Source organism: Solanum stenotomum, chromosome 2, assembly GCF_019186545.1.
Source record: "Solanum stenotomum isolate F172 chromosome 2, ASM1918654v1, whole genome shotgun sequence".
NCBI lineage: Eukaryota > Viridiplantae > Streptophyta > Magnoliopsida > Solanales > Solanaceae > Solanum > Solanum stenotomum.
This window is the reverse complement of record NC_064283.1, coordinates 1,458,969-1,484,110: the sequence shown is the minus strand read 5'-3', so window position 1 is coordinate 1,484,110 and position 25,142 is coordinate 1,458,969. Positions and strand designations below refer to the sequence as shown.

Below are 25,142 nucleotides of genomic sequence, written 5' to 3'. Positions count from 1 at the left end.
TGATTCCATCTTTGGTCAATGTCAATTAACGACTATATATAATAATGATACACACAACACCAACAATAATCATCATTGCCTTCTTTGGATTATAGATTTTGATTAAAAAAATTGATATTAAAATTAAAAAATGATATTTAAAACTTAATTTTTTGTATGAGCATGTATTTCACTAAAAGATTAAACTAATTTATATATACATTTATCTTATTTAGTTATAGTAAATTAATATAATTTAATATAAATATTGAGGACACGTAAATATTTATCTGTTTTGTAGTGTAAGATCTTGAAAGTACTTTATTCAACAAAAAGTGGGGGGAAAAGATAAAGGTAAGATAAAACTACCTTAAAAAGTCATTAGATGAAGGAATATATTATGCTAAAAGATTAAAAAATAGTCATTTGTAGAAAATAATAATAATAATAATAAATAGATAGATGATAGTTAATGTCATTTCTTGTGATTATTAGTTGAACAAGATATTGGTGAACTACTTTTGAATTTTCAAATACTTTTGGTGTAATTAAAGATTTTTTATTGTTTTCATTTATTAAGTTATCTTTTTGTCTTCTTTTTTCATTTACTCAACTGTATTCTACATTGATTACTTTCAGAACTAAAATATTTAATATAGTAATAAACAATAGTAATAAAAGTAAAAAGTCATTTTCAACTCAATAGAGGTTATAGATATGAAAGTAATAAAGAGAAGGAATGACTAAGGCAATTACGGATTTCACGAGGATTATAATGGAGTGATAAATATTAAAAATTTTGAGTTCAAACTTGCTTTGAATAGCAAGCACTTTACTTCAAAATATAGAATTTCGTGGCATGAATTTAAATTTAGTTGAGCATTAATGAGTGTATATCAGTTTATCGAAAATATGATCTTAGATAGAAGAATATGAAAGACATAAATTAGGATAGAATGTTTGTAGGTTATAATGTGTTATCTTATTGTCCGTTTATCATTTTAGTAGTCGTAATATTATTTTTGTAGTTTTTTTATCTTTCAACTTCTATAACTATCTGTTATTTCTTATATTTTCGTTACTTTTTTTGAATTATTTGAACTATTTTTTCTTGATTCAAGAGTATCAGAAACAACCTATTTATCTTTAAGGTAAAAGTAATGTCCTGTATACTTTATTTGTAAGATATGTATACTCTACTCTCATCCTATTCTACGAGACTATACTGACTATATTATTATTATTATAAAATCAAATGATAATAGTAAAAGAGGAGAACAGATCTGAACTTTAATTTTTAAATAGGATAATTTTTGTCTTCAAGTCTCAACGGAAATATATTATTGATATCTTTTTCTTTAATTTTCTTTTCATTATATAATATAAAGAGAGACTACTGGGGACCTGTTAAAAAAAAAAAAACTGAAGCCACGGAACTCAAAATACAAAAGTTAGTTAGATTTAAGGAGAGTGTTTCAAGTCCGTGTTCTTAAAAATTTAATCTTTTTTTTTTTTTAATTATTATTATCAGCTCATGAGGTACAATTTCCAACAAATATAGAATATCTACTACAACACTTACAAGACTGGTTAATCAGTGAGTGAAAGAAGAAGAAGAAGAAAATGGGAAAATCTACAGCTTCTTCTTGCTTAAAGATCATTGCTTGTGGCAGTGATTCTGTTGACCGTGATGAACTTGAAGCTCATCCTGAGGTGAAAAATCTACAACCCCTTTTTCTCAGATCAAATTTTCATTTAGTATATTCTGTTTTTTTCCATTTCAAAGATGGTAATGTGTGTTAAAAATTGAATCTTTTTTGTGAGAAAATGGTTTTGAAGTGAATCTTGGATCAACCCATCAAACTGTGGAGTCTGATCTTTTGTGGGGTTTTTTTGTTTTTACTAATTTGTTGTGTTTTTGAGATGATGGGGTTGAGCTGATTTGGTTCTTGAATAAATGAGTTTTTTTTTTTTTTTTTGTGGAAGGTATGTAGAAAAGTTTTGAACTTTGTCTCTGGATCTCTATTAGGGGATGTAAGATTGTGAAATGTAGACTGATTTGTGGTTTGGTTGAGAACTTGTTAGATGTGTGCACATCAATGTTAAATGAGAGTGTTTGAGATATTAAATTGTTCAATTGTTCATGTTTGTTAGTTAAATAATTGCCAACTTCAAAGGAAAGGCTTGATTTTGATCAGTTGATATAAAATCATTGACACCATGAAGCTGTGAGTGTACTGTATGGATTCAATGTGTTTCGAAATGGAAATGAATTGGATCACTATTGTAAGTGGATTTCTTTTGTTTAGATGGGAATGAAAAAATAGTAATGCAATTTACCTAGAAAAGAAAATTGATTCAATTTGTGACTACCAATGAGGGATGTGTTTTCTAAGGTAAATGCTAGTGAAACGTTGCAATTTCTGGACCAGTCAATTAACCAACGTCTCCTCAATTGCAAAAATACCATATTGTCTTTCAGTGTTTGTCAAAATTTAGTTTCATTAATTGAGTTGTACTTGTTCTTAGTAATGTCTTTTCAAATTTACAATGTAAGTTTAGATATCATCTAGTTATCATTTCAAGTTGAGTATGTCATATTTCAACGTCAAGTTAATTTTTTATGATGACGTCAACATGATAGTCCAATGCAACCACTGCTTGTTTCCAAATGCTTTATGCCAAATATATGTTGTCTTCCTTCTTACATCATTATGACCTTGATGCTGTGTAGTTTGTAATATAAGTTGAGCTGATAATTCCAGCTATGAAACTTCGCATTACCTACTCCCTGATTGATGGAATGCTGTATGGAAAAGCAAATCAATTACCAATCCATTGACATACATGTGACGAAACATGATTAAGAAGACAAGCTTGTGCATGATTTCATTTCTTATCAATGGTCTCTGGAGGTTAAGAGGTTGGCAGAAACATAATCATCATTTGTGCAAAAAATGAACAGATATGATTAAGAAGATCTTGTCGTCAATGGATTCATTTCCCATCTGAGGCTTCTAGGCATATTAATTTTTCTTATTAAGAAGCTTGATTTTCAGATATTCCTACTATATGCATCATGACTCATCTATGTATGCGAGTTACATGATTCCAGAAATGCTCAATCTACAATCTGCACATCGTCCTGTCTTGTCCCTCGTGGTCTATAGTATGGATCTAATAAAGGATATTGATCTCTTTCCATTGTTTCCCTCTTTGTATATATACTTCATGGGTAAAAAGAGAAATTGATATACATGTGGGTGGGTGTTAAACTCAGCTACTTGCAATACAACTTTATATCATATTGGATGTTCAGTTAAATATCTTACACAATTCTTATTAGGAATTTCAGAGTTTCTCTTTTGCCTTTTCCATCTTCTTTATACTTTGTCGAATGAATTATTTGATACATGTTCTTAGAGTAAAAGCTCAAGCGACAAACGTGGATGGAGTTTCCGCAAGAAATCTGCCAGGCATCGTGTATTAAGCAATACAGTAGTTTCAGAAACACCATCTGGGAACAAGGACTGGCCAGAAGCTGCTAATGCCAATCTGCAAACACAATCTAATTCCACCATTCCAGAGAAGGCATCTGTTGTCCAATGGGCAGATGAGAAACCCCAGTTTTCAACGGTCGAGAAGTCTCAGGTGTCGGCTGACGAGAAGCCCCAGGTCTTGGCAAATGAGAACCCCCAGATCTCAGAGGATGAGAAGCCACAGGTTCTGGAAGATGAGAAGTCCCAGGTCTCAGTGGATGAGAAGCCCCAAGTCTCCACGGACTCAAAGCCCCAGCTCTTGGTGGAAGTCTCAGCGGATGAAAAGCCCTTGATCTCCGAAAAAGTGAAGCTCGAGGTCTCCGAAGATGAGAAGCCCGGCGTCTCTTCAGATGAGAAGGCCCCCATCTCATCAGAAGAGAACTCCCTGCTCTCAGACTTGGTGGATGCAAAACAATCAGAGCCAATAACAGCTAGAGTCAATGATGGTAAAGCTGATGTCATCCCCGATGAACACGCTCTTGTTATCCAGACTGCAGTCAGAGCATTTCTGGTACCTCAATTTTGTCATCTATTCTTTCAATTAATTTGACCATTTTATGGTTAAAGCTTTTGGCAATATAAATTTAATTTGTATTTGATTGTTTCTTCTCCTAGGCACGAAGAGCTCAATTGAAGCAAAAGCATATAACTAAATTGCAAGCTGCAGTACGTGGACATTTAGTTCGCAGGCATGCTGTAGGAACTCTGCGATGTGTTCAAGCTATTGTCAAAATGCAAACTCTCGTTCGAGCACGTCACACTAATCGCATTGCAGAAGGATCTAGTATCAAGGAGAAGCTAAAAGTAAGTATTGGAAAGATCAAGAGTATGAAACTATATAGGCAATATTTCTTTCTCAAGCATAAATCTGAATGTTTTTGGTCCCCTCGCTTTAGAATCCTAGATTTGACACTGAGGCACTCTTAGCTATCATTTGAGGCATTTTTTCTTTTNCCCCCCCCCCCCCCCCCCCCTCCTTATGGGTGTTGTTGAGCCCTTTCAACTGATGGAGTCACATCTCTGATGTTTCTTTCTTTCAGGGAAAAGAGAATTCAGGAACAAAATCAGAGTTCACATACATTTCTATTTCAAAGCTACTGAGCAATAGCTTCGCTCGACAGGTATATATTAGTCATTTTCTGCTATATGATCTGAAATATGTGATATTCTTTTTTAAATATGTATCGTTTCCCATCCAAACTGATTTGTTATTTCTCTTTTGGTACAAGCTCCTTGAATCAACTCCAAGGACCAAAAGTATAAATATTAAGTGTGACCCTTCCAAATCTGATTCTGCCTGGAAATGGTTAGAGAGATGGATGTCTGTTGCATCACCAGGAAATCAACCGTCACCACAGTCAGAATTATCTGCCGAGCAGCAGGAGAATGAACCTACCGAGCACCCCAGTAACCTTATGGAAAGTAAAGTTCAGCTTGATTCCGAGTCAATGGACTTCAGAGAGGGTGAGGAGGCATCGTTGTCTGCAGTGCCATCTGAAAGTGATGATAATTTGATCACTTATGATGCAGACAGCTTAGATTTTCAAGCCGACATACCGACTTTACCTCCTCAGCCTCAGAATGTTGATGAAAAAACTTCAAGAGATGACTGTTCTATTCCTACTCAACTTAAGGAGGCCAGGGCTCTCCCTGAGATGGAGCCCAATTCTTTTCCTGCAAAGACTGAAGTTGAGAGAGAGGATACACATTCCCTTGAACTTTCAGAGACCGAGAGCAAAAAGATTTTACATGGATCAAGAAAGGCAAGTAATCCTGCATTTATTGCTGCTCAGTCAAAGTTTGAGGAACTCACTCTGGCAGCTAAATCAACCAAAGTGTCTAGTTTGCCCAATCATAAAACTGAAGATGAATCTAGTGAAGATACGTTTTCAACTATCACTGATCATTCATTTGGGGCAAGGGAAGCTGCTCCGTCAGAAAATTCTGTTCCTCATAGTACAAGAGCTCAAGTTGGTGGTTCGGAATGTGGCACGGAGCTTTCTATTTCTTCTACCCTGGATTCACCAGATAGGTCTGAAGTCGGAGGTCATGTATTTGAGCAGGAACTTCCTTCCAATGGTGGAACTGACCATCATAAGAGCAATGGATACCCTCACATTGAAGATGATAGTACAAATGACTTATCACACTCCGACTATGTTCAGGCAGGGAGAGAGGATCCTACTGATGATGCTAAGCATGTAGATGCTATGGTCAGTTCAGATCTATCACCCGAAGAACAGAAGCCAGAAAACAATTCAGTTAATGTTCAAATAGAGCACGAAGCTAAGACGGATCGACTATACAAGTCATCACCAGACGCATCTCCAAGGAGCCATATAACCGTCCCTGAATCCCAAGGGACACCTTCTAGTCAAGTGTCAGTGAATCCTAAGAAGCTAAAAAGTGAAAACAGTGGATCAATTCCCAAGCGCCGTTCTGCACCTGCTAGCAAAAAGTCTCCTTCAAAGCTAAACCATGCTCCAGGCACAACTAGTTCGGAACAATTATCTAAGGATCATAATAAAAATGAGAAGCGACGAAACTCGTTTGGTTCAACAAAAGCTGGACAAGCTGATCAGGAGGCTAGAGATAACAGTAATAGCAGTTCTCTCCCAAGTTACATGCAAGCAACAGAATCTGCAAGAGCCAAAGCTATCCCAAATAGCTCCCCAAGATCTAGTCCAGATGTCCACAATAAAGATGAATACATCAAAAAGAGACACTCTCTCCCTGGTTCAAATGGTAGGCAAGGTTCACCTCGTATCCAGCGGTCTCTGTCTAATGCACAGCAGGGTGCAAAGGGAAATGGAACTCAATCTCCACAGGGTATTTTCTAAACCTTCAGATGCCTTGCATAATACAATCTATTGCTATTTGTTACTGCAATGAGAACTGACTTGAGTTTCTGACTGGAGTTATGACCTGATACTCCAACTCATTTCCTACCTAGTACCTCCTTTCCCCCTTCGGTAGAATCGAGATAGGATCAAATATGATATCCCGAGTCTAGTCACCTGAAAACTACTAACACTCTGCTGATATCGCGTCACAATGATATAGATGAGTAATAAACTTTAGTGTTTTAAGCAGTAACAAATGGTATTAACTTCCTTTATGAATCCGGCATGTTCATCAATTGCATCACTGTTTATAAAAACCAAATCTTTCATATCACACTATCACCTGGCATTTATTCTTCTCCTTGCACTCTGACCTTTGTTTTCTTTTAACTACTCTTACTGTGTTATATTTAGACCACGTAACTGCACTACTTTCATCGACACCAAAATTGTTGGTTGTAAACCATGCATGTGTATCCCCTGGAGATCCTCTTAACCTTGAGCTTTTTCGTGCAAATTGTGGCAGTTTGCACAGGCATTAAGCTTCATAAGGATGAAAATTCACTGATAATTTATGATGACAATTGTGGGTCACCAAGATTCTTTAACTGCTGGGCTGACTTTTCTTTCTTCTTCTTCCAATTCTGAGCTTTGTGGAATTCTCATATGTACTATTTTGTCGGTGTCTGATGTGTGTTTTTCAGAGAGGAAATGGCAGAGATGAGTAGAGTTCCTCTGTGACTCAACTAACGGATGGCATATGACGGGGGTGTGGCTTATTGGCAATTCCTTTGGATGCTGGTCATCTGCCCTTAGGAACTCCACAGCAAAGCTATGCCCTGGACCATTATTTATTTGTGAAGAGAAATGTAGAAAGAGTTATTTTTCTTGTAAATTTACTATTTTCTCATGCCCACTCAAACCCCCCCTTTTCTTTTTCAAGGATTTTGTTTGAGATGCTTGATCTTCTTTTTCCTTTACATCACCTTTGTGTGTATCTTTATATTGTGTGCTTTTCTGGCTGATGTATTTCTGACTGCTAATGAGAAGTTTGGAAGAGTTGCTTTCAGCTGTAGGTGCTGCCAACCCCCCTCCCCCACTATGGCATCTAAAGTTCATTTGATTATTTTGATATTATGTAAAAATTGCCTTCAAATTTACCCAAGTCAGCTGGAGAACTATGCAAGAAGCAGGATAAACTGTGGGTTGAATAGGTACATGTATATGATGGAAATGGTATATAAGTATGAGAAGCTATATCTAGAAAGGCATCTTGGGTGATACAGGAGGTTATCAAAGATAACCAATATATTAAGGATGATGGCTCAACCTGAATGAAATACTTCCTCCATTTCAATTTGTTTTTTCGGTTTCAACTTTAACGCAAAATTTTAGAAAGTAAAGAATTTTTTTGAATCTTGGACTTAAACTAAAGAATAAAGATACATAGAATGTATTGAAACACACTCTAATCTTGTAGTTTTAAACATGTCATGTGGTGAATATAAAAAGTTAAAATTAAAGAGTTACCGAAAAAGGAAAGAAACATTCTTTTTATAACAAAATAAAAAAAAAACTAATTATGAAAGTCTTCTCTATAAAATAATATGTACCAAACAAAACACTTTTGATATTAAAGATTTGCGTAAAGTTATCTTTGAATGTTGCTAACATTGTCTTTGAATGTTGTAATCTTAAATATATCAACGTAATATATTGATCATTATTAAGTATAGAAAGGTGCATAGACTTATAATGGAAGGAATAATAGAATTGTTTAATTACCAAAAAAAAAAAATTAACAAAAAGTTTTTTATACTTGCACAATTACATAAAAATTAAATGTGAAATAATTTTTATTGCCCACTTAAAAATAAAATCCAAATATATACTCGAAAAGAGAGGGGAAGCAGAAATCAGTGTAGCCAAAAGAGTGAAAGAAGATGTTGAAATTCTTGTCAAAGGTGAAAATCGAATTCAATGCCTTAGATCCACGCATAGCTTCATGTATGGAGTTTTTGGCTCAATGTAATGCTCCTAAAGCCAAAGAATCAAACCCAAGTTGCCAAGTTCAGGTCAAGCGCCGCACTGATGACCATCCACCTCAAATCTCTGTCACTTTCGTCAATGGAGTCGAGCAGACCTATGATGCTACTACTACACCGGCACAGAATATCCGTACCATGATTCTTGAAAAGGGTCAGTACCTTGAGACTGAACAGATGTTTCGTGAAGCTGGTGAGAAATGGCCTGTTATCATTCCTAATGAAGAGCTTAAACAACCATTTCTTGGAATAAAGGTGATAGCTTTTTCCCTTTTCTACTGATTGTATGTGAATTTTTGTTGTGATTTGGTTGAGGCATACTGTCGAACAGGTTGAGTGTATAGCTTTTAGACCTGCTTATGTTTATTCTTTTCGTTTGGTTTGTGTGCCCGGGTTGGGGTGCAATAGCGGACTGGGGATTTTCAATAAGGTGATTCAAAATATAGAAAACTATACACATGAAGAAAAAAATAATTTTGACCTTGTGTAAATGGTGTAATTTTCAAGTGCTTGCACCCCTAGTTCATCCCTTAGAGGGGAAGAGCAGATTATGATCTCTTTCTATAATTTTCTGAAATTTGTTGCTTTCATTATAGATATGCTTCTCGAAGGAGGATATAGTTCGTTTGTGATCCTATATAGCTGGACTGTCTAAATTGGATGATGAAATGAGAACTCGTTTGTTGTGCTAGAGGTGTTGCATTCATGTTTATTGTTACTATATTGTAGCTTATTCTGTACTTTGGGATCTGGAACACTCTTTTTTGCTAGTATTTTGTATATTCCATTCTTATTGAGTTCTTACTAATCTATTTGTCGTTCTTATCTGATGATCTATCTTCTCAAAGTCTTGGAACTTTTGTTTGCTAATCTTTAACGAATTCGTGTTCATTCCTTGGTTTGTTTGCATCTGTACTGCCTATCGTTATCAACTAAAACATGAAATTAATAAGAATTCCTTCCAATTTGCATAAACTTGAGTAGAATAGTAAGATGCTCCCTTGTAATAGTCAGTGGCTATCAGTTCACCTAATTATTTGCAAATGACTATGTTTTAAGATCCCTCGCGTAATAATTTGTAGACAAAGAATAACAGGTTAATATTTTTTTTGGTGAATAGCATAACAGGTTGATATTCTTAAAATACTTGCATATCTCCTTGATATTAGAAGCTAAATGCTGCATTTACCAGCTCTTCTATATGCCAATGTGTGGCTTTGTGCATGTTTTTCTTAAAATGATATGCGAGACAACTCTTAGATAGCTGAAGGTATGTTTATCATGCGGAGAGTAGCTCACTATCATAAAGAAGGGATCTTGGTATCCTGAAAGGAGATGCAATTAAGGTTTTTGCCTTTCTAGTTGTCAATATGTATCACTTAGGTTCTCCTAAGACATCAGTTTGATGGATCTAAAATTGCATTAGTCAGTTATCCCAAGAAGATCAGTGAATTTAGACGATGTCCAGAGTTGTGATTAGAGGTGCTGCAATAAAACAGTTTTATGTCTCACTTATTACTTTCTAAAGATAATGTAGTGGTTTTGAGGAGCGTATTGATATCAGACCATTGGAAAGATTATGTAAGATTAGTTGTATAAGAGACTTTGAGGAACTTTCTGTTTTTAACCGGATCATTGATAAGAGCAAGAATATATTTCGTTGTAGTTGATAGTTGATAGATGATACTGATTTGGTTGCCATTGAAGAGTCACTCGTGTTGGTATGCTTCAAGATCAGTTGCTAGTTATTAGTCTAGGAAGGTAATGTAGTCTAGGAGTACTTCCTTGTAATAAAATGAACTTCTTTATTATGTACGTAAAGTGATTGATTAGGGCTAAGTTACCCAAGGTCTTTCCCCTAAAAAGGGAAAGTTACCGTGTAGAAGACAATAGTCCTGAAGGAAAAGGCAATCGGAAGTGTTAGAGATCTGTGCTTTTAGCTGTTGAACGTATGAAGCATGGAAACCAAATTAAGCTCAGACATCCTATCAATTGCTTTTAGGTCTTCAACATGCCCTACAAACTAGCCTTAAGTGTGTTTAATTTCCTATATTTCTCCTCTTATTCCCTTCTCTTTTCCCTCTGTTCTGCTTGTCCCGGAAAAACTGTTCTTCTTCGATTTGAATATGAAAGAGATCTGGACATTTAGAATCATAGCATTTCTTTTTTCCCAGAGATATAAGTCATGAATACTCTCTTATCCTTTTTCCTTTTCAGAAACAAGTTACCTCTCCAAGTAAATTATTTCTAGTGCATAGAATGTTCTCCCAAGAACTTTGAAATTATTCGTTGTTGACCACAACCTTGTTCTGCACTGGTGCTGCTTAGGTTTGAGAACTTTTTGAAACTGTTAGCTAGTTGAGAGATAGATCACTAGCTACTTGTACCAACAAGCGTGTTGTCTATGTAAAACTTTGTTATTCCTAATTATTCATTTGGTTAGTCTTCTAACTGTATTTCTCTACAAATTTTCAGCCAAAGAAAGCAGAAGAGAAGAAGCAATAATCAAAGCTACTCACACCTAGCTTCTCATCGGGGCATTTTCTCTGCGTTAGATCAGCTATATGACATTCCAGAGAGATGAATCTTCAAATAGGGGCAAAGCTAGCTTTTTGTTGCATTTATGTCAACAAGAATATTAGATTTGTACTAGATCATGAATTTGCTATCCTTTGTATTGTGAGACTTTGAAATGCCTTCCTAATCCTCATTTCTCCTACCTTTTATCCTTACAAAAGAATAAAATTCCCTTCTAAAAGGTTTGATCTCATTTTGGAATCGACTCTAATACTGTCTTTGAAGTAAACAGTGGTATGTGCATTTTCTGGCAAAGTTATATTTGTTTCAAAGTAATTGATATTCTGGAAAAACAAGAAGTTATTACTTTATGCAAACTGTTTCAATTAGAGCAGTATCAATTAAGTGAGGAGGAGATAAATTAATCTAGACATGCTCTTATAATATAACTATCAAATGTCTTATCTAGGATTGTACAAAAATCATAGATGGTGGATAATATTGACCAAACAGAGCATCGCAAATCTAGTATACATCTTACATAAAATGCATTATGTTTGTTTACTACATAAACTTACTCACTTTTGACACTAGAGATCACAGAGAGTGCGTGAAATACAGACTTTGAAACCAAACATACAAATCTTATTCAGAGTGAAGTAGCATATAAAACTTGAACATCTCCTTATGTACATAATGATAAAAGTTCTGGATCGTGTGAAATCTCTTCTAGTGAAGAATCAGCTCATCGATCTTCTCGACGAACTCTGTTAGGGTCAGAAACCATATCCATCATCATTTTCTCGGGGGAATCTTCCCAATTTCCAAATGTTTTCAAGTCAACCTGTAGATAATGTTAAGATAAAAATTTGTGTTATCATGCTGCTCATAACATGATGAAGCAGTGATAGTGTCCACTGAAGTCATATTACCTTTCGTCTTTGCTCAGTAAAGAGTTCTTCCCTCTTTTTGAACGATGATTGAATATCTCTAGCCCTTTTTCCTCCCAATCCCAATACCTCCACATCCATAATCGAAGCTTCAACTGGTAAGAACCCCTGAATATGGCATTGAGATGATTGAGAACTTCAGAAGAGAAACAACAAGAACTTCTAAAGAGCAATGGTCAGCATTTGAAGTATTACAATTTATACAAAAGGCATTTTTCCTTGGTACTTATACAAGAAATAAAAGCTAGTAGCTAATGCTAATCAAGTCACAAGTATATTAAACAAATGTATGCAAGCGAAAGAGTGGATATGTTGATTTGTGTTTTTACCGGATCCATGTGTTGCAGACTCTAAGCTAGTTTTGCAAATTTATCGCAGTTACAAATAAAATCAATTAAATGCCAAGAGCAACTTCTTTCTGGTCAAAGAATGAAAGCTTTGTTTGACTAACAGAGGCATGAAGGGGAACAAACAATATGGAGGAAGCCTATACAACTATGCTTTTTAAAGATAATCGAAGTATTTTCACACCTCTGCCATATATAGGCATCTAAATGACTCATCTACTATACCTGGTCAGGGTAAAGAGCACCATGATGGTAAGTTTTGTCACAAGCATGATGACGAACTATAACTTTAGCAAAATCTTCATCCACAAATATTCTTTCATTGCCAGAGGATCCTCCAAAAGCAAGTCCGACAGGCTTCGGATGAGCTTCATATTTAACGGTTCCATGCAAGTGGCTGTAAACAAAGTTTTTCTCCTTTCCTGTCAAAGAACATATATTAGCCTTAGGCATGTCATTCATGTAGAAATCTCCAAGCTGGTAAGACCAGATACACTACCTGAAGGTGTGAATACATGAAAAACTGGACTGATGGAGTATAAACTACCAGACGTCCCATAGAAAGTGTCATGATTTTCTAAACCCTGATGAATGAGAGCACCAATAATCCATCTCCTTGCATCATTATTGGCCTCATGAGCAGAGATAAGAATTAGCAATGGAGCATTATATCCTTCAATATTTGACCAGAATCTATTCAGACCTTTTCCATGAAGGGAAGACCTGTAGGTTGGGAGAAACATTGAAAATCAATTCAGAAAGATAGAAAGTAATACAAGAAATTCACAGAGTTCGACTAATAGTCGACCTATGCCAGGCACTAACCGATAAAGTAGGTAATCATCTACTTCCTCTGCAGCACTTGGAAAGCATACTTTTGAAATTTCATCACTTAAAGTGCCCCTCAATGTAAGTGAGATAGCCCAAGCCCTTCCAGAATTAAAGAGATGGCCAACACTCATTTCCTTTGCAGAAATATCATGTGAGAAAAGGTCCGCTTGGTCAAGTTTTTCCTGCTATTAGTTCAACTTCAGAATTAGTAATTGCAGAATTCCAATTTCTTGATCACAGTGTGGTAAGTGTTCATATATAATACGGCATCAAGGGCAACAAATAACAACTGTGAAACTTGCATAACTGCTTATCTTCATCTTTTATCAAGAAGACAACAACACAATCTGCCAGAATATGAAGCACTTGAACTCCAATAAAAATCTGGTTATGGGTAATCGTAAGATGTCAAACTCAAACTAGAGTTCTACTTGGACAACAAGCTTTAAAGATAGCCTTGAGAGATGAGAAAGGTGTTGTGTGTTGGTTCATAGCTTACTTGTTTTTCTTCCCTCCATTCTTCTACCGTTGTCTTTTTATATCAAAGACATGTTCCCGAAGTGGAAGACATATTAGTCTTGAGAGATTAAAAAAAGGTGATAAATAGATGTTACAAAACACTCGATAGAATTAGGCATTTCAGAAGACGGGAAATATTGAGTTGACCTTAAGGTAGTGATGCAAGACAAAAATATATAACATATAAAGATTAGTAGTAGTTGATGATATGAGCTTAAACGAAGAAATGAGGATTCATGTAGCTGACCCCAATTTGTTTGGGACTAAAGCGTAGTAGTAGTTGTTTTAAGTGAACTATTTTGTTCAGATGAGCACCACGAAAGTGCTATGATGTGCATAAAAATGTCTAGACATTTGTACCCAAAAAAAGGAGTCAGTGAAATCCATGCCAATTCTACATTACAGAGGTTCTCTTCGCATGCGAGAAAACTACATGAGGCACAACATGCACAGAAGTAATCTAATGAAAAAGAACAACTTACAAATTGAAAAACTACTCGCACTAGATGTTGGATGAACTGCTGATATTGATCCAAAAAAAAAGATTTTTTCAAGCGATTGTGTGATAACTTTTTCTTCTTCTCAATCATTCAAGATATTATGTGAATTAATATATTACTGAATCTAATGAGTTAAACTTAAATTAAAGTAAAAAGAAAAAGTTTTCTAGTTTTATAAGTGTTCGCTTTAAAATAGAAAATGGATTCGATACAATTCAACAGAATCTAAGAAATATACTTTTTTTTTCCTAGTAAAATATAGATAAAAGCAAATGTAGACCTCAAGACTATGGTTCACGTTCTTTCTTTTTATTCTGCCCCCCACCCAGCACCAAGTCCTGAACTTAGCAGTGAGAACAACCAAGAGATGCAAAAATTGAAAAAGGAGGACAAATGATTGACATTAAATAGCAAAGTAGTAAACATAGATGGAAGACTCCTCCAGTTAAATCATTGCAACCAGCAAACAAACTTATCATTTCTCCAATTAGATATGAAAAGCTTGAAAGCACAACAGAAATATTGTAACTGACTGAATTTAGAAATCTGTATAGTACCCTAGTTTGTTGTTAAGTATGTTTCGACTGTCACATTATTGTATTGTTGTTTTTGGTAGACTTAGCACTGTTACCTTATTACTTGTTGTATTCTCTTCACTGTCTCCTTCTCCCCAGGCGGAGTGTTTCACGCGTTAGCTGGGCCCCTGATCCGCGTAGACCAAGGGCGAACACTCATCGTTTACGGCATGGACTACTAGGGTATCGAATCAGATCAAAAAGGGCATGAGCGGCGGGCCCTATGTTGAGTAAGGGGGGAGTACCTCCTTCTTTATACCTGGATTTGTTGCACTTGAGCCGAGGGTCTTTCGAAAACAGTCTCTCTTCCTCCACGAGGTAGTAGTAAGGTCTGTGTACATTCTAACCTCCCCATTACCTCAACAAAGGGAAGCATCAAGTACATGGCACCCTTTGATAACAGAACTAATTACTCTTGTTATTTCAGAAGACTCGTATTGACTAGTAGCCATTGGGTAACAAAACCAATTGCAAATATTCAGTAATTCACTTCTAAGAAAGACTAGCTTATCAAGCATGTTAACGGGCAGAAACTCCATGGTGAAAACTGAAGACACTCATGGGTTAATTGTTCTTTCATTAAGGATATATACTACTCCCTCTATTGTCTCAATTTATGTGAGACTCTTTCCTTTTTAGTCCGTCTCAAAAAGATGACACCTTTCTATATTTAGTAGCAAGTTAAATTTAAACTTCTCATTTTACCCCTAATAAGATGATTTATAATCGCACAAATATCTATGACTTATTTTGAACCACAAGTTTCAAAAGTGTTCCTTTTCATTCTTAAACTTTGCGACCAGTCAAACACTTCCACATAAATTTAGACGAGGGAGTATGGCATTTTTCTCTTTGCCCACAAGAATTAGTCTTGTGAAACCCTTTGGACATATTGAAACACCTACTTTACTTAGTTTCTTAATGCACATTGCCTTTATGATATCAAAAGAATCAATCAATACAAGACACATCCGTGAATTTTTAAATTTAAAATGGGAGTACCTTGTGAGCAGCTACGTAAAACAGTCTAGCATGGACAAATTTTCCAAGGCAATCGGAGAGGCTTGGCACCGTCTTCAAAGCCCACATTATAATCTTTGCAACAGGAAGTTGTATATCCATATCTAAAATGCTGGTCTCCCATAAATCCATTTTTTTATCAGCTTCGGCACAAGAGTCTATAGCTGACAAAACCAAATGTGTAACATCTGGAAGACCAGAATCACCTAAACTAGACGAAGCCTTCAACTTGTTCAAGTCCCACCACATAATCCAACACATAGAAAGAAGCATCTGAACATCAACAGGCAATAAAAATCCACTGATTTTACAATCATCCTCATCGGAAACGACCTGTAGTTTTTCTGGAAGACCTGCCTTAACAGATATCATCCCAAATAACCTCAACAAACTATTAAGTGAAGCTGAACTAACTGTCCTTCCAGAACACTTTATATAGCCCTTTAGAAACTCAACCCAACTGATACCTCCCTTTTCAGACAAGAAAAAAAAGTCAACTATTGAAGAACTCAAATTACTCATCAAAACTGGAAATTCCTTTGGCACTACAGACTCTTCGTTTGTTGATCCATCAATAGAGAACCCAAAACATTTCTGTAACCAACAACATAAATTAATCACAAAACAGCTCAAAACAATAACTAAACACAGAAAATTCATGAAAGTTCCAACTTTTGCTACAAAAGCACTTGTGGTTTATGCAAAAAAAGTCTCTCAAATGTAAACATCTTAGCACAACCCAAAAATAACTCAAAAACTGAAATGGGAGATCCATAAATTCCACCAAAATTCCAGTTTTTACTAGAACCCCATTTGTGGTGATTCAAGAATAGTCACCAAAATGCAAATTGAGCACAGATAAGCAAAAAGGTAAAGTTTGGGAAATCCATAAATTCCAAGAAAATTTCAACTTATGCTAAAACCCCACTTGTAGGTAATTCAAACAATGTCACCAAAATGTAAATTGAGCAAAGATAAGCAAAAGGGTAAAACTTTATGAGCGGAACAAGAAGAATTACCTGAAGGGAATGAATGGGGATGGAGTGAGTTTGAGGATCAGAAAGAACAGAGAAAGCTTTTTGAAGATTAGGAAGAGCTCCAGTTGAAGCAGCTATAGATTCTGCTTCCCGTTGCTCCGGCGACACTTGCTCGGCCGATGAAGATTGACCCATTTCTGCTTAACTGGAGTCCGATAGACAGATTTTCCCTTTTGCCGGTTGTCGTCGGTGGAAGATTGGAAGTTCAAAGCATCAAGGAATTGTAGAGAAAAGACACGTATCAATAAGATTTATATACATTTCGATTATGTGGCCCTTTGTGCCACCCAAAAGACAATAAAATATTGAGGGAATATTTATTCAAAGATTAGAAAGTAGTAGTAATCCTCAACATGGATATCATATTAAAAATTTAAAAAGATTTTTTTTTGCCACGTGTCATAATATCTTGCACTTAGCTAATGCAATGCAATATATTATCAACGCAGGTGATATCACGTCTTACAAAAATGTCAAGACGAGTGCATTATTGTCACGTGATCACGAGGTCACAAGTTCAATTATGAAATCAACATCTTACAAAAATGCAAGATAAGGTTGATGCTATATATCATTTATAGTCTGTCTCTTCCCAAACCTGCATATATAGCGAGAGCTTAATGCAAACGGATTGTACTTTCATTTCCAAGTCATAACAACTTTCTCCATTAAGAAACAGCCTTTAAAGACAAACAAGATGCAGCTGAAAACAACTCTAATACGTGGAAGGCAAAGTTCAATATGCTAAAGCTGTTTTCTTACAGAGTCATCAACACTCATAAATTACAACACTAATATAACAGAAACCTAGTGAATCATCTTCTTCTTAAGTTGTTCAACAACATTACATTTGCATGTTGCTCCATGCAACTCTAGTGATCAATCACTGTGAACTCTCATAGATCACTTGTATTGAGCTCAGTTTGGAAATTCTGATGCTGAGCCATTTATGCCTTGCAATCCAGCAGAGTTCAGTAGCTGCATTCCTTCCTCTCCCATTTGCTGGACTTCAGTAGGCGATAAAATTCTGATGCATCGAACACATCCAACAAATTCCCTGCAAGACCATTCAATAGATATTAGATGAACATCATATACTGAGTTTGTTTCTGGATTATGCATTGTAAAGTTATTGATCTAAAGTTAAAAATGCATAGTATGCGCTTCATTTTGCAACCTGAATATGAGAGAGATTGTGTCAAAGAAAACTTACTCCCAAGGATCATCCCCAACAAGGAGGACATCATTCTCAAAATCCACATATACCAACTTCCAGCTTGAGCCTCGAGTGTCATTCAGAAGCCCCTCAAGTCCAAACATTCTTTCAATTTCAGACCGCAGTTCTTCATAATTTTTAAAACCGGAGACATCAATTGATCTTCCTACAGATCCAGTCTTCTGAATCTGTACACCAGTAAATCTAGTCCGATTACATATAGAACATTGAAATACAAAAGTGACCATTTCATAGCATATAAACGGATATATAATGAAAATGCAGAGGGAACTCAAAAAAGAAGTGGTGAAATAAGCTTAAAGAGACGAAGAAGATCGCACAAGTAATGAGTTAACATAAGCATAGTATCTATCAACTCTGGAAAAACTTTGCTAGTAAATACGATAACACATAGCTACTACATATAAACTGCTTACCTTTGTATAAGTCCGCACACGTGGAGCAACTTGCTGCCATGAGCTATTCTGCAAAAGATTACATTCATCAAAATTTACATTGCTTGATGATGCACCACCCGAGTTGTCAGCAAATTCTTGTACAGAAAAATTCTGAGAATCTGCCAGGCTGGCTGATGTAATTTGAGATTGAACATCTTGACTAGAACTGATGTTGCCTAATAGAAAATCTGAAGGATTCTGGAAATCAGTATGCTTCAAATTGCAGAACTCATCTAACACTGTGCTCGAAACAGAATTATCGATCACTGTGCTCCCGCTGTTGCTATCAAAGTTAAGACAACTATATATATCACTTTGGTTATGGCTCTCCTCTGACAGGTCTTTAAAACCATAAGAATCAGGTAGGAATTGCATGTTAGTTATGTCTAGTGGAACCTGAAGGTTTGTCTGGGAAAAGCACTTAACATCATTCAACTGATGATCCCACAAATCCTGGCCAATTGGAGCTAATCCATGACCAATAGTATCAGGCAGCATAAAAGAATTGTCATGGTTTGTCAAAGTGGAGGTCGACACAGGATATCTGAGCAATCCAGCAGCAGATTGGAGAGAGGACAGATTCCACTCATTAGTAGTGGGGCATTGAAGGATATTGTTGGAACCAGCAGAATCAATTTGAGGGTTATGAGGAATGAGCCATGGACTAGCTTGTAATTGAGAAAAGCTGTTATGGTGGGAAGCTGTCGCACTCGCATCAGTTGGAAGATCATGGGGACTTGCAGGCTTGATAGTCACTTTGTCTTCATTACACTGAAACTGATCTAACTTAACTGATGAATTACTAGTTTCTTTTCTTGGCTCGGAACTTTTTCCAATAACGTCAGTTTCTACTTTTTCTGGAGGTTGAGACTTCGCCTGCAGAGTTGCTTGTTGTGAAGAAATAGAGTTCACAACACCAACATGTTGATTAAGGATGACTTCCGAATTTGTTTCACTTTGTGCAGGTGTAGCTTCTACAGTAATTAGCTCAGGTTTTTGGTTTCCTGCTGGCTGTATAACATTCCTAGCTTCCTGAGGTAGCGCAACCTTAATGTCTTGTACTGAGGGAACACCGCATTGAAGACCAGTAAGGCCAGGAGGAGGTCTTATCAGCATCTTCATTAGCTGTTCTGACCATAGATTTGAGATAGAGGAACTTTGAAGATCCCCATATACATTTTCAGGAACACGCATGAAAGGGCGGTGCTGCATCAAACTGTCCCACTCAGTCTGTGCTCCTGTTGTAATCAAAAGTTAAAACTATCAGAAAATTTGAATAAATCAAATGAGAGGAAGAAGTAAGGATCAACTTACCCAAAAAGGTAGACTGGTAAGGTCGTTTGAGGCCTGCAGTCAGGGAAGGAAATATGAAGAGACTTTCTGGTGTCTCAACTTCCCATGGACCAACTCTATTCTGCTTGTCTCCACATCCAGGCTCATCCCACTCTACCTGTTCATATAAGCCGTGTCAAATTGATAGAAAACCATGAAGGGCCAATTAGCTCACATTCAGCAAAACATGATAATTAGCTATAATCAGTGTACAATTTTGATCACCTGAAGACACCGCCACTTGGAACCAGGCCATCTCAGTGGATCCAAATCACTAATGCCGCTAATAGTGCCCATATATCTGAAAAAGAGGACGATAGGAATTCAAAGTCAAATAAAGTGAATAAGATTGATTATCAGAATCTAATTTTAACAAGTGATCCCACGAATCCAGCACGGAAAGTTTACCTGCGTTTACCCGATTCCTCAGTTTCAAACATCATTCCAAATCTCATACCAACTGACAGTTGTGTGTTATAAACAGATTTTCTATATTTGGCCAAAGGAATGACAAACTCTGAAGGGCATGCCCTGTAGAAAATAAGCATCTAGTTATAGGCAATATCACAGCTATGTGAAGTATGAAAATGGAAGCTGCATTATTAGGCATACCTAGGATTGTAGAATATTGTGAATGTGCTTCTATTAGCAGCAGCATGGGCAGCAGCAGCAAGTACTCCAATATGCATACTATCAGCAGACAGAACTGAAGAGGGCAATGAAGTTTGCTGACGGTTAGCACGCCTCACTCCCAGCAATAACTGTGACTTCTCATCCCTACAGCAGTAAATTCAAAATATGAATCAGTGAGTGCAACGTAATGGATACTCTCTTGCTTGCTTACCATCAGAATGTTTGAAATTTTATAAGCACATAATTCTCAACATTGAATAATTCATAAAGCTGCAACTTCCATTACTATGTTTTTGCAATACCTGATAAATAGAACAGAGTCACCAGCTCTAAGGCGTTTTGCTCCAACAAACATGCTCCATCCGGTTGTGAGAAGATGTCGCTTTGGCTGCCCTACACAGTAAGACAAAACAGGGGGAATAAACATTAAACTGAGAGCCAAGTGAATCATGAAAAGACAAACAACCACCACAACAAAGCGAAACAAAAGAGAGTAGAATTTTGTATAATCCAATTTCAGCATGCTCACCGCGGTATATGTGACGGAATGTCCAAGTATTATCATGCAAGTCTCGTACAACAAGCTCTTGCGTTGGAGGTTGCATCGAATAATCCTAAAAGAGCAAGTAAATACAACACAAGAAGCCAGGGAAACTTTTAAGTCTTCTTTTACTCCATCTTGGCAAATGTAATTCATACAACAAAAAATAAGCCTCACCAAGGGTGGGAACAGCTTTTCTGCTGCTCTTCTAGGAACAGAGAATCCACCGTGTGTGCTTGTATCACTGGCAGTCAAAGTTTTGCAAAAGAACTCAGTTGGATGCTTATTAGGCTTCAACCCAAAGTCTGGAATGGGGAAGACATCTTTCTCCTGACAAAGAACACATATGAGGAAAGAATTTAAGCATGCATACGATCATTACATTAGCATCTGTATAAAATTTCAGTACAAATAATAGATTTTTAAACTTACAGAATTCACAGGTTGGAGACTCATTTGGGCATAGATCTCATCTGTCTCCTTATCTGCCTGTAAATGACACGACAAACAAACAACAGTATGATATCAGACTAACTGCAGATAGTACTCCAATATAATAATAAAAGCATATTATATGGAGTAAAAGCATTATCTTAAAAGCACATACATGCAGGGTAACATTGTGAACTTGGCACAACAACTGAGAAGCAAGATTTGGATAATTAGGTATCTGTGAAGTTGCTGTTCTATTTGTGGAAACCGCCACCTGTTGCAACAAGTTAAATTTTTATCAGCTTCTCTTGGAAATAGTCTCATCTCAACAACCAACAAAGCACAAGCTATGAATGGACAGAACAAATGACCATTGGACTCAGTAATCGATAGGAGATCTTCGCCTTTCGTGGTTTTACTAACTACACTAACAAAACTACCAGAATACATTTACCAGGATATCCATAGTTGCTTATATAGAAAGAAGTCTTAGATATTTAAACAAAAGAAAGAGAAATGCTTTACTAAGAAATCAGCATAAAATATTCTTAGCCATTAACTACAACTTGATTCAAGTTTAAATTCAACAAATACAGATTTACAACTTCTTGTATTGATTCCCTTCAACATTCTAATAGGACAAAAGAAAAGGAACTCAGAACAAAACAGTTCTCCTTCAAAAATATAAAACTTGCACATCAAGTACTTAGTACATTATTTTCTCCCATTCAACCACAAAGCACCACATCAAGCTGTTAAATCAATTTCTTCAGATAAAGGGTTTGAAGAACTAGGATTGAACAATTCCGTCGAAAGTCGATGCTAACAGATCCAAATTCAGACAATTTTGCACAATTTTGAAAAGAAATGATAATAAAATGTAGCTGTACAAAACAACAATAACAGGAAAAAGATCACACCTGTTCACTGTGCCCCTGTGGGAAGTAATACACAAGGCTTCCAACCTGAGGCAAAGTTACAAGTGGGCCAGCACAAGCATGCCATAACTCAGAACTAATATGCTTCCTTCCTCCTCCTATATTGCATCAAGATTCAACAAAATCCACGTAAAGATTCAATTTTTACAACTATTAAAACTAGATAGTCAATTTCAAGATTCATTTTTTTATATTTTGCCTAGTCTGAGCTGAGCTCATACACAACTCCAAACACCAAAGCCTTCATGTTTATGCAATAAACAAGAAAAAAAAACAAGAATTCACAAGGAAGCTAACCAGTATGATCCTGCATTCCCTTCAACAATTTCATTTCCTCAAGTAGAGTATGTGCTCCACTAACCAAACTCCCTGGCTTGTTCTTTTCTTCAACAGAACCCATAAAAACCTCTGTGATTTCCTTTACATCAACCCCAAAACCAAAACCAAAGAACCCATCTTTCCAAAAAAAACTCCCACTACCCACCAATCAGCAAGTCAACAAGATGACATCTTTGTTAGTTCAAACTAACAAAACTGCCAACCCACATTCCAAGTCAAGGGAATGATTCTTAAGAGGAATGAAAACATACTACAGAACATGACAACATTTTCTTGGAGAATAAAAGACCAAAGAGAGAATCTAAGTTATTATGCAAGAAAACAATCTAATTGGACGGAGAGAGCATGCCCAAATAATCCAAAACCAAAGAACAAAAACCCACCCTGCAAAAAGGGTCTTTCTCTCTGCAATCTAAGTGGGCCTTACTCTCCATCAACACCCCATCAAAGCAAATTCCTTTCTTCTTTTTTTCAATTTTTGCAAATTATAAGGAAGAATATAAAGAAAAAAACAAGAGGGGTCAGTTTATTTTCCATCAAAGCACGCGGACCAAAGCATGAGGGGTCTTTAGCTATCAATTACCTTTGTTAAAAAAAAAAAAAAAAACTTTCTTTATCATCAAAAGAAACCGACCTTTCGATGAAAGTGGTCATCATTCTGATTCCTCTCTTTCTAAGCTTAGAAATAAAAACCCTTTTTCAAAAAAAAGATGATAAAAATGAAAAAGATTCAATTTTTATTTGTAGTATTTTTTTTCTTCTCTGCAAATACTACTACTACTGTTCTCTTGGAAGTGGAAAAGAGTGTTGCATGCTCTTATCCTGTACACACTCTTTCTCTCTCTGTATAATATTTTAGGTTGATTCTTTTGCAGCTTTAGAGAGAGACTCTTACAGCTAAAGAGAAAAAAAAAAACAGAGGGCGAAAACTAAGTTAACACGAAATCGTACTAATAACACTTTGGATGAAGAAAGTTAGGAATTGATTGAATATAAGAAATAATACTAATAAAGAAATGAGAAAACGTACTTTGCTTGCTAAGCTTTCACACAATACTATAGTAAAATAAGTTAAGATCGACTATTTGAATTTATAAATATTGCTAACATAGTAACATTGATCAAGTCTTACTTGCACTGTATTTTCGTAAGAGGTTATTTTTGAAATTTCTATCTTCTCGTTTTTCTTTTTTAATGGATATATTTATAATTATGGGTTATTTGGTTTGTTACCGCACTAATCTAATTTAATATCTTAAAGCTACACATTTTTTATTGCACGAATTTGTTATTGGTGGAAGGTATATAGTGGAGTAATTTCCCTTGTATATGATTTTAGAGAAATTTCCATACCTTATTAATTCAAGTATCTTTCAAAGTTATTTCCTCTCAAAATGTATATACTTTAATAATCAGAGTGTCTGAATCAGTTTATACGTACTTTAAATAATTTTATATATGTTATCTTTCGTCAACATAGATATTTGAAATAAAAAAAACTTTCTCCATCAAGATTAGGATAAAAAGATATTACTATTAATTTTTAATAGTATCATTGATCATTAAACTATATCTTAACTATTGTTCAACATTTATTTTTTTAATATAATTTCAAAGTTGGATATACCTTTCTTGATATATCTAAGTAGGGGTTTACTCTTAGAATTTCATAATGTCTAGTCTTGGACATGACACGAAGTCTTTGAATCCCACATTAATTTGTAAATATATATGTTGTAGTTATTTTATATTATATCAGCTTATTTTTAACCTCATAATTTATCTTTCGAAATTAAATTTTTTTGATTCTAATAATTTTCATAACCAGCTATGAAACAATCCCTTATTACTTAAACTAAATGAGATAATCCTCAAAGATTCAACTACTAATACAAAATTCCATATCAATTAATTTTTCCAAATTTGAATAGAAAAACAAAAAGTGCAAAGAGTGGTAATGAGGAGGAATTTACATTAATTTTTCTCATGTGGAAAGGAAGAAGAAAATGACAAAAGAAAAAATATATCTCGACGTGGGATTTTCATTTTCCATCTTTTTTCAGTTTTTTAAGGGAAATTTCCTTTATCCATTGGATATTTTTCCCCACCCTCATATTGACCCTTCCTAAGCGCGTGTAATACACGACGTCGGCGCATGTTAGCCTAGTCATTTGTTTGAAAATACTTAAAAAGTTTTCATTTTTGAGACTTGGAAAGTGCTTTGGAGGATTTACTAGGAAAAGGGTTCCTTGATTCCGCCTGGTGAAGTGAATATAGTTGTTTTAAGTCTTAATTAGATATTTTGTATTTGAGCTTTTGATAGAAAAAAAAACTTGATAGAGAGTGTTTCTTCTCGAATGAAGACTTATCTAGTGTGAATATAAAATAATTATACTTCAATGCGGATATCAAATATCAAATAAAAAACTTTTCCTTCTTCCTTTTTTTCTTTTAAAGAAAATGACAAAAATATTAGAGATATGTATGTATAGTTTATTTTGGTTCAACAGACTTCATGAATTTATTAATTTTCGTTTATATTATTAATAAG

The 25,142-nt window shown here is 35.5% G+C and overlaps 4 protein-coding genes across 6 annotated transcripts; 2 read left to right on the top strand and 2 right to left on the bottom strand.

The window, feature by feature from the left end:
- Window positions 1-1,401: 1,401 nt before the first annotated feature.
- LOC125854570 (protein IQ-DOMAIN 32) lies at window positions 1,402-7,430 on the top strand. Its single transcript, XM_049534153.1, has 6 exons — window positions 1,402-1,692; window positions 3,403-4,029; window positions 4,134-4,322; window positions 4,559-4,639; window positions 4,748-6,347; window positions 7,066-7,430. Exons 1-6 carry the CDS (start codon window positions 1,603-1,605, stop codon window positions 7,083-7,085), a joined length of 2,607 nt encoding a protein of 868 aa, XP_049390110.1. The 5' UTR covers window positions 1,402-1,602; the 3' UTR covers window positions 7,086-7,430.
- An 834-nt stretch (window positions 7,431-8,264) lies between these two features.
- Window positions 8,265-11,252, top strand: LOC125856992 (uncharacterized). The gene is made up of 2 exons (XM_049536653.1): window positions 8,265-8,661; window positions 10,882-11,252. Exons 1-2 carry the CDS (start codon window positions 8,305-8,307, stop codon window positions 10,909-10,911), a joined length of 387 nt encoding a protein of 128 aa, XP_049392610.1. The 5' UTR covers window positions 8,265-8,304; the 3' UTR covers window positions 10,912-11,252.
- Window positions 11,253-11,340: 88 nt separating this feature from the next.
- Window positions 11,341-16,977, bottom strand: LOC125855161 (uncharacterized). 2 transcript variants are annotated; one of them, XM_049534843.1, is made up of 7 exons: window positions 16,685-16,977; window positions 15,648-16,259; window positions 13,046-13,236; window positions 12,720-12,943; window positions 12,446-12,642; window positions 11,856-11,981; window positions 11,341-11,767 (listed from the first exon to the last, which is right to left on the bottom strand). In XM_049534843.1, exons 1-7 carry the CDS (start codon window positions 16,835-16,837, stop codon window positions 11,669-11,671), a joined length of 1,602 nt encoding a protein of 533 aa, XP_049390800.1. In that variant the 5' UTR covers window positions 16,838-16,977; the 3' UTR covers window positions 11,341-11,668. The 2 variants fall into 2 exon arrangements, with proteins under 2 accessions (XP_049390800.1, XP_049390801.1); XM_049534844.1 differs by having other exon boundaries at window positions 13,046-13,233.
- Window positions 16,978-17,400: 423 nt separating this feature from the next.
- On the bottom strand, window positions 17,401-23,301 carry LOC125854744 (auxin response factor 5). 2 transcript variants are annotated; one of them, XM_049534320.1, is made up of 14 exons: window positions 22,550-23,301; window positions 22,235-22,350; window positions 21,490-21,588; window positions 21,315-21,371; window positions 21,060-21,212; window positions 20,871-20,955; window positions 20,644-20,734; window positions 20,321-20,485; window positions 20,117-20,239; window positions 19,934-20,009; window positions 19,691-19,826; window positions 18,356-19,614; window positions 17,916-18,106; window positions 17,401-17,759 (listed from the first exon to the last, which is right to left on the bottom strand). In XM_049534320.1, exons 1-14 carry the CDS (start codon window positions 22,650-22,652, stop codon window positions 17,621-17,623), a joined length of 2,793 nt encoding a protein of 930 aa, XP_049390277.1. In that variant the 5' UTR covers window positions 22,653-23,301; the 3' UTR covers window positions 17,401-17,620. The 2 variants fall into 2 exon arrangements, with proteins under 2 accessions (XP_049390277.1, XP_049390278.1); XM_049534321.1 differs by having other exon boundaries at window positions 22,235-22,347.
- Between the last annotated feature and the right edge of the window lie 1,841 nt (window positions 23,302-25,142).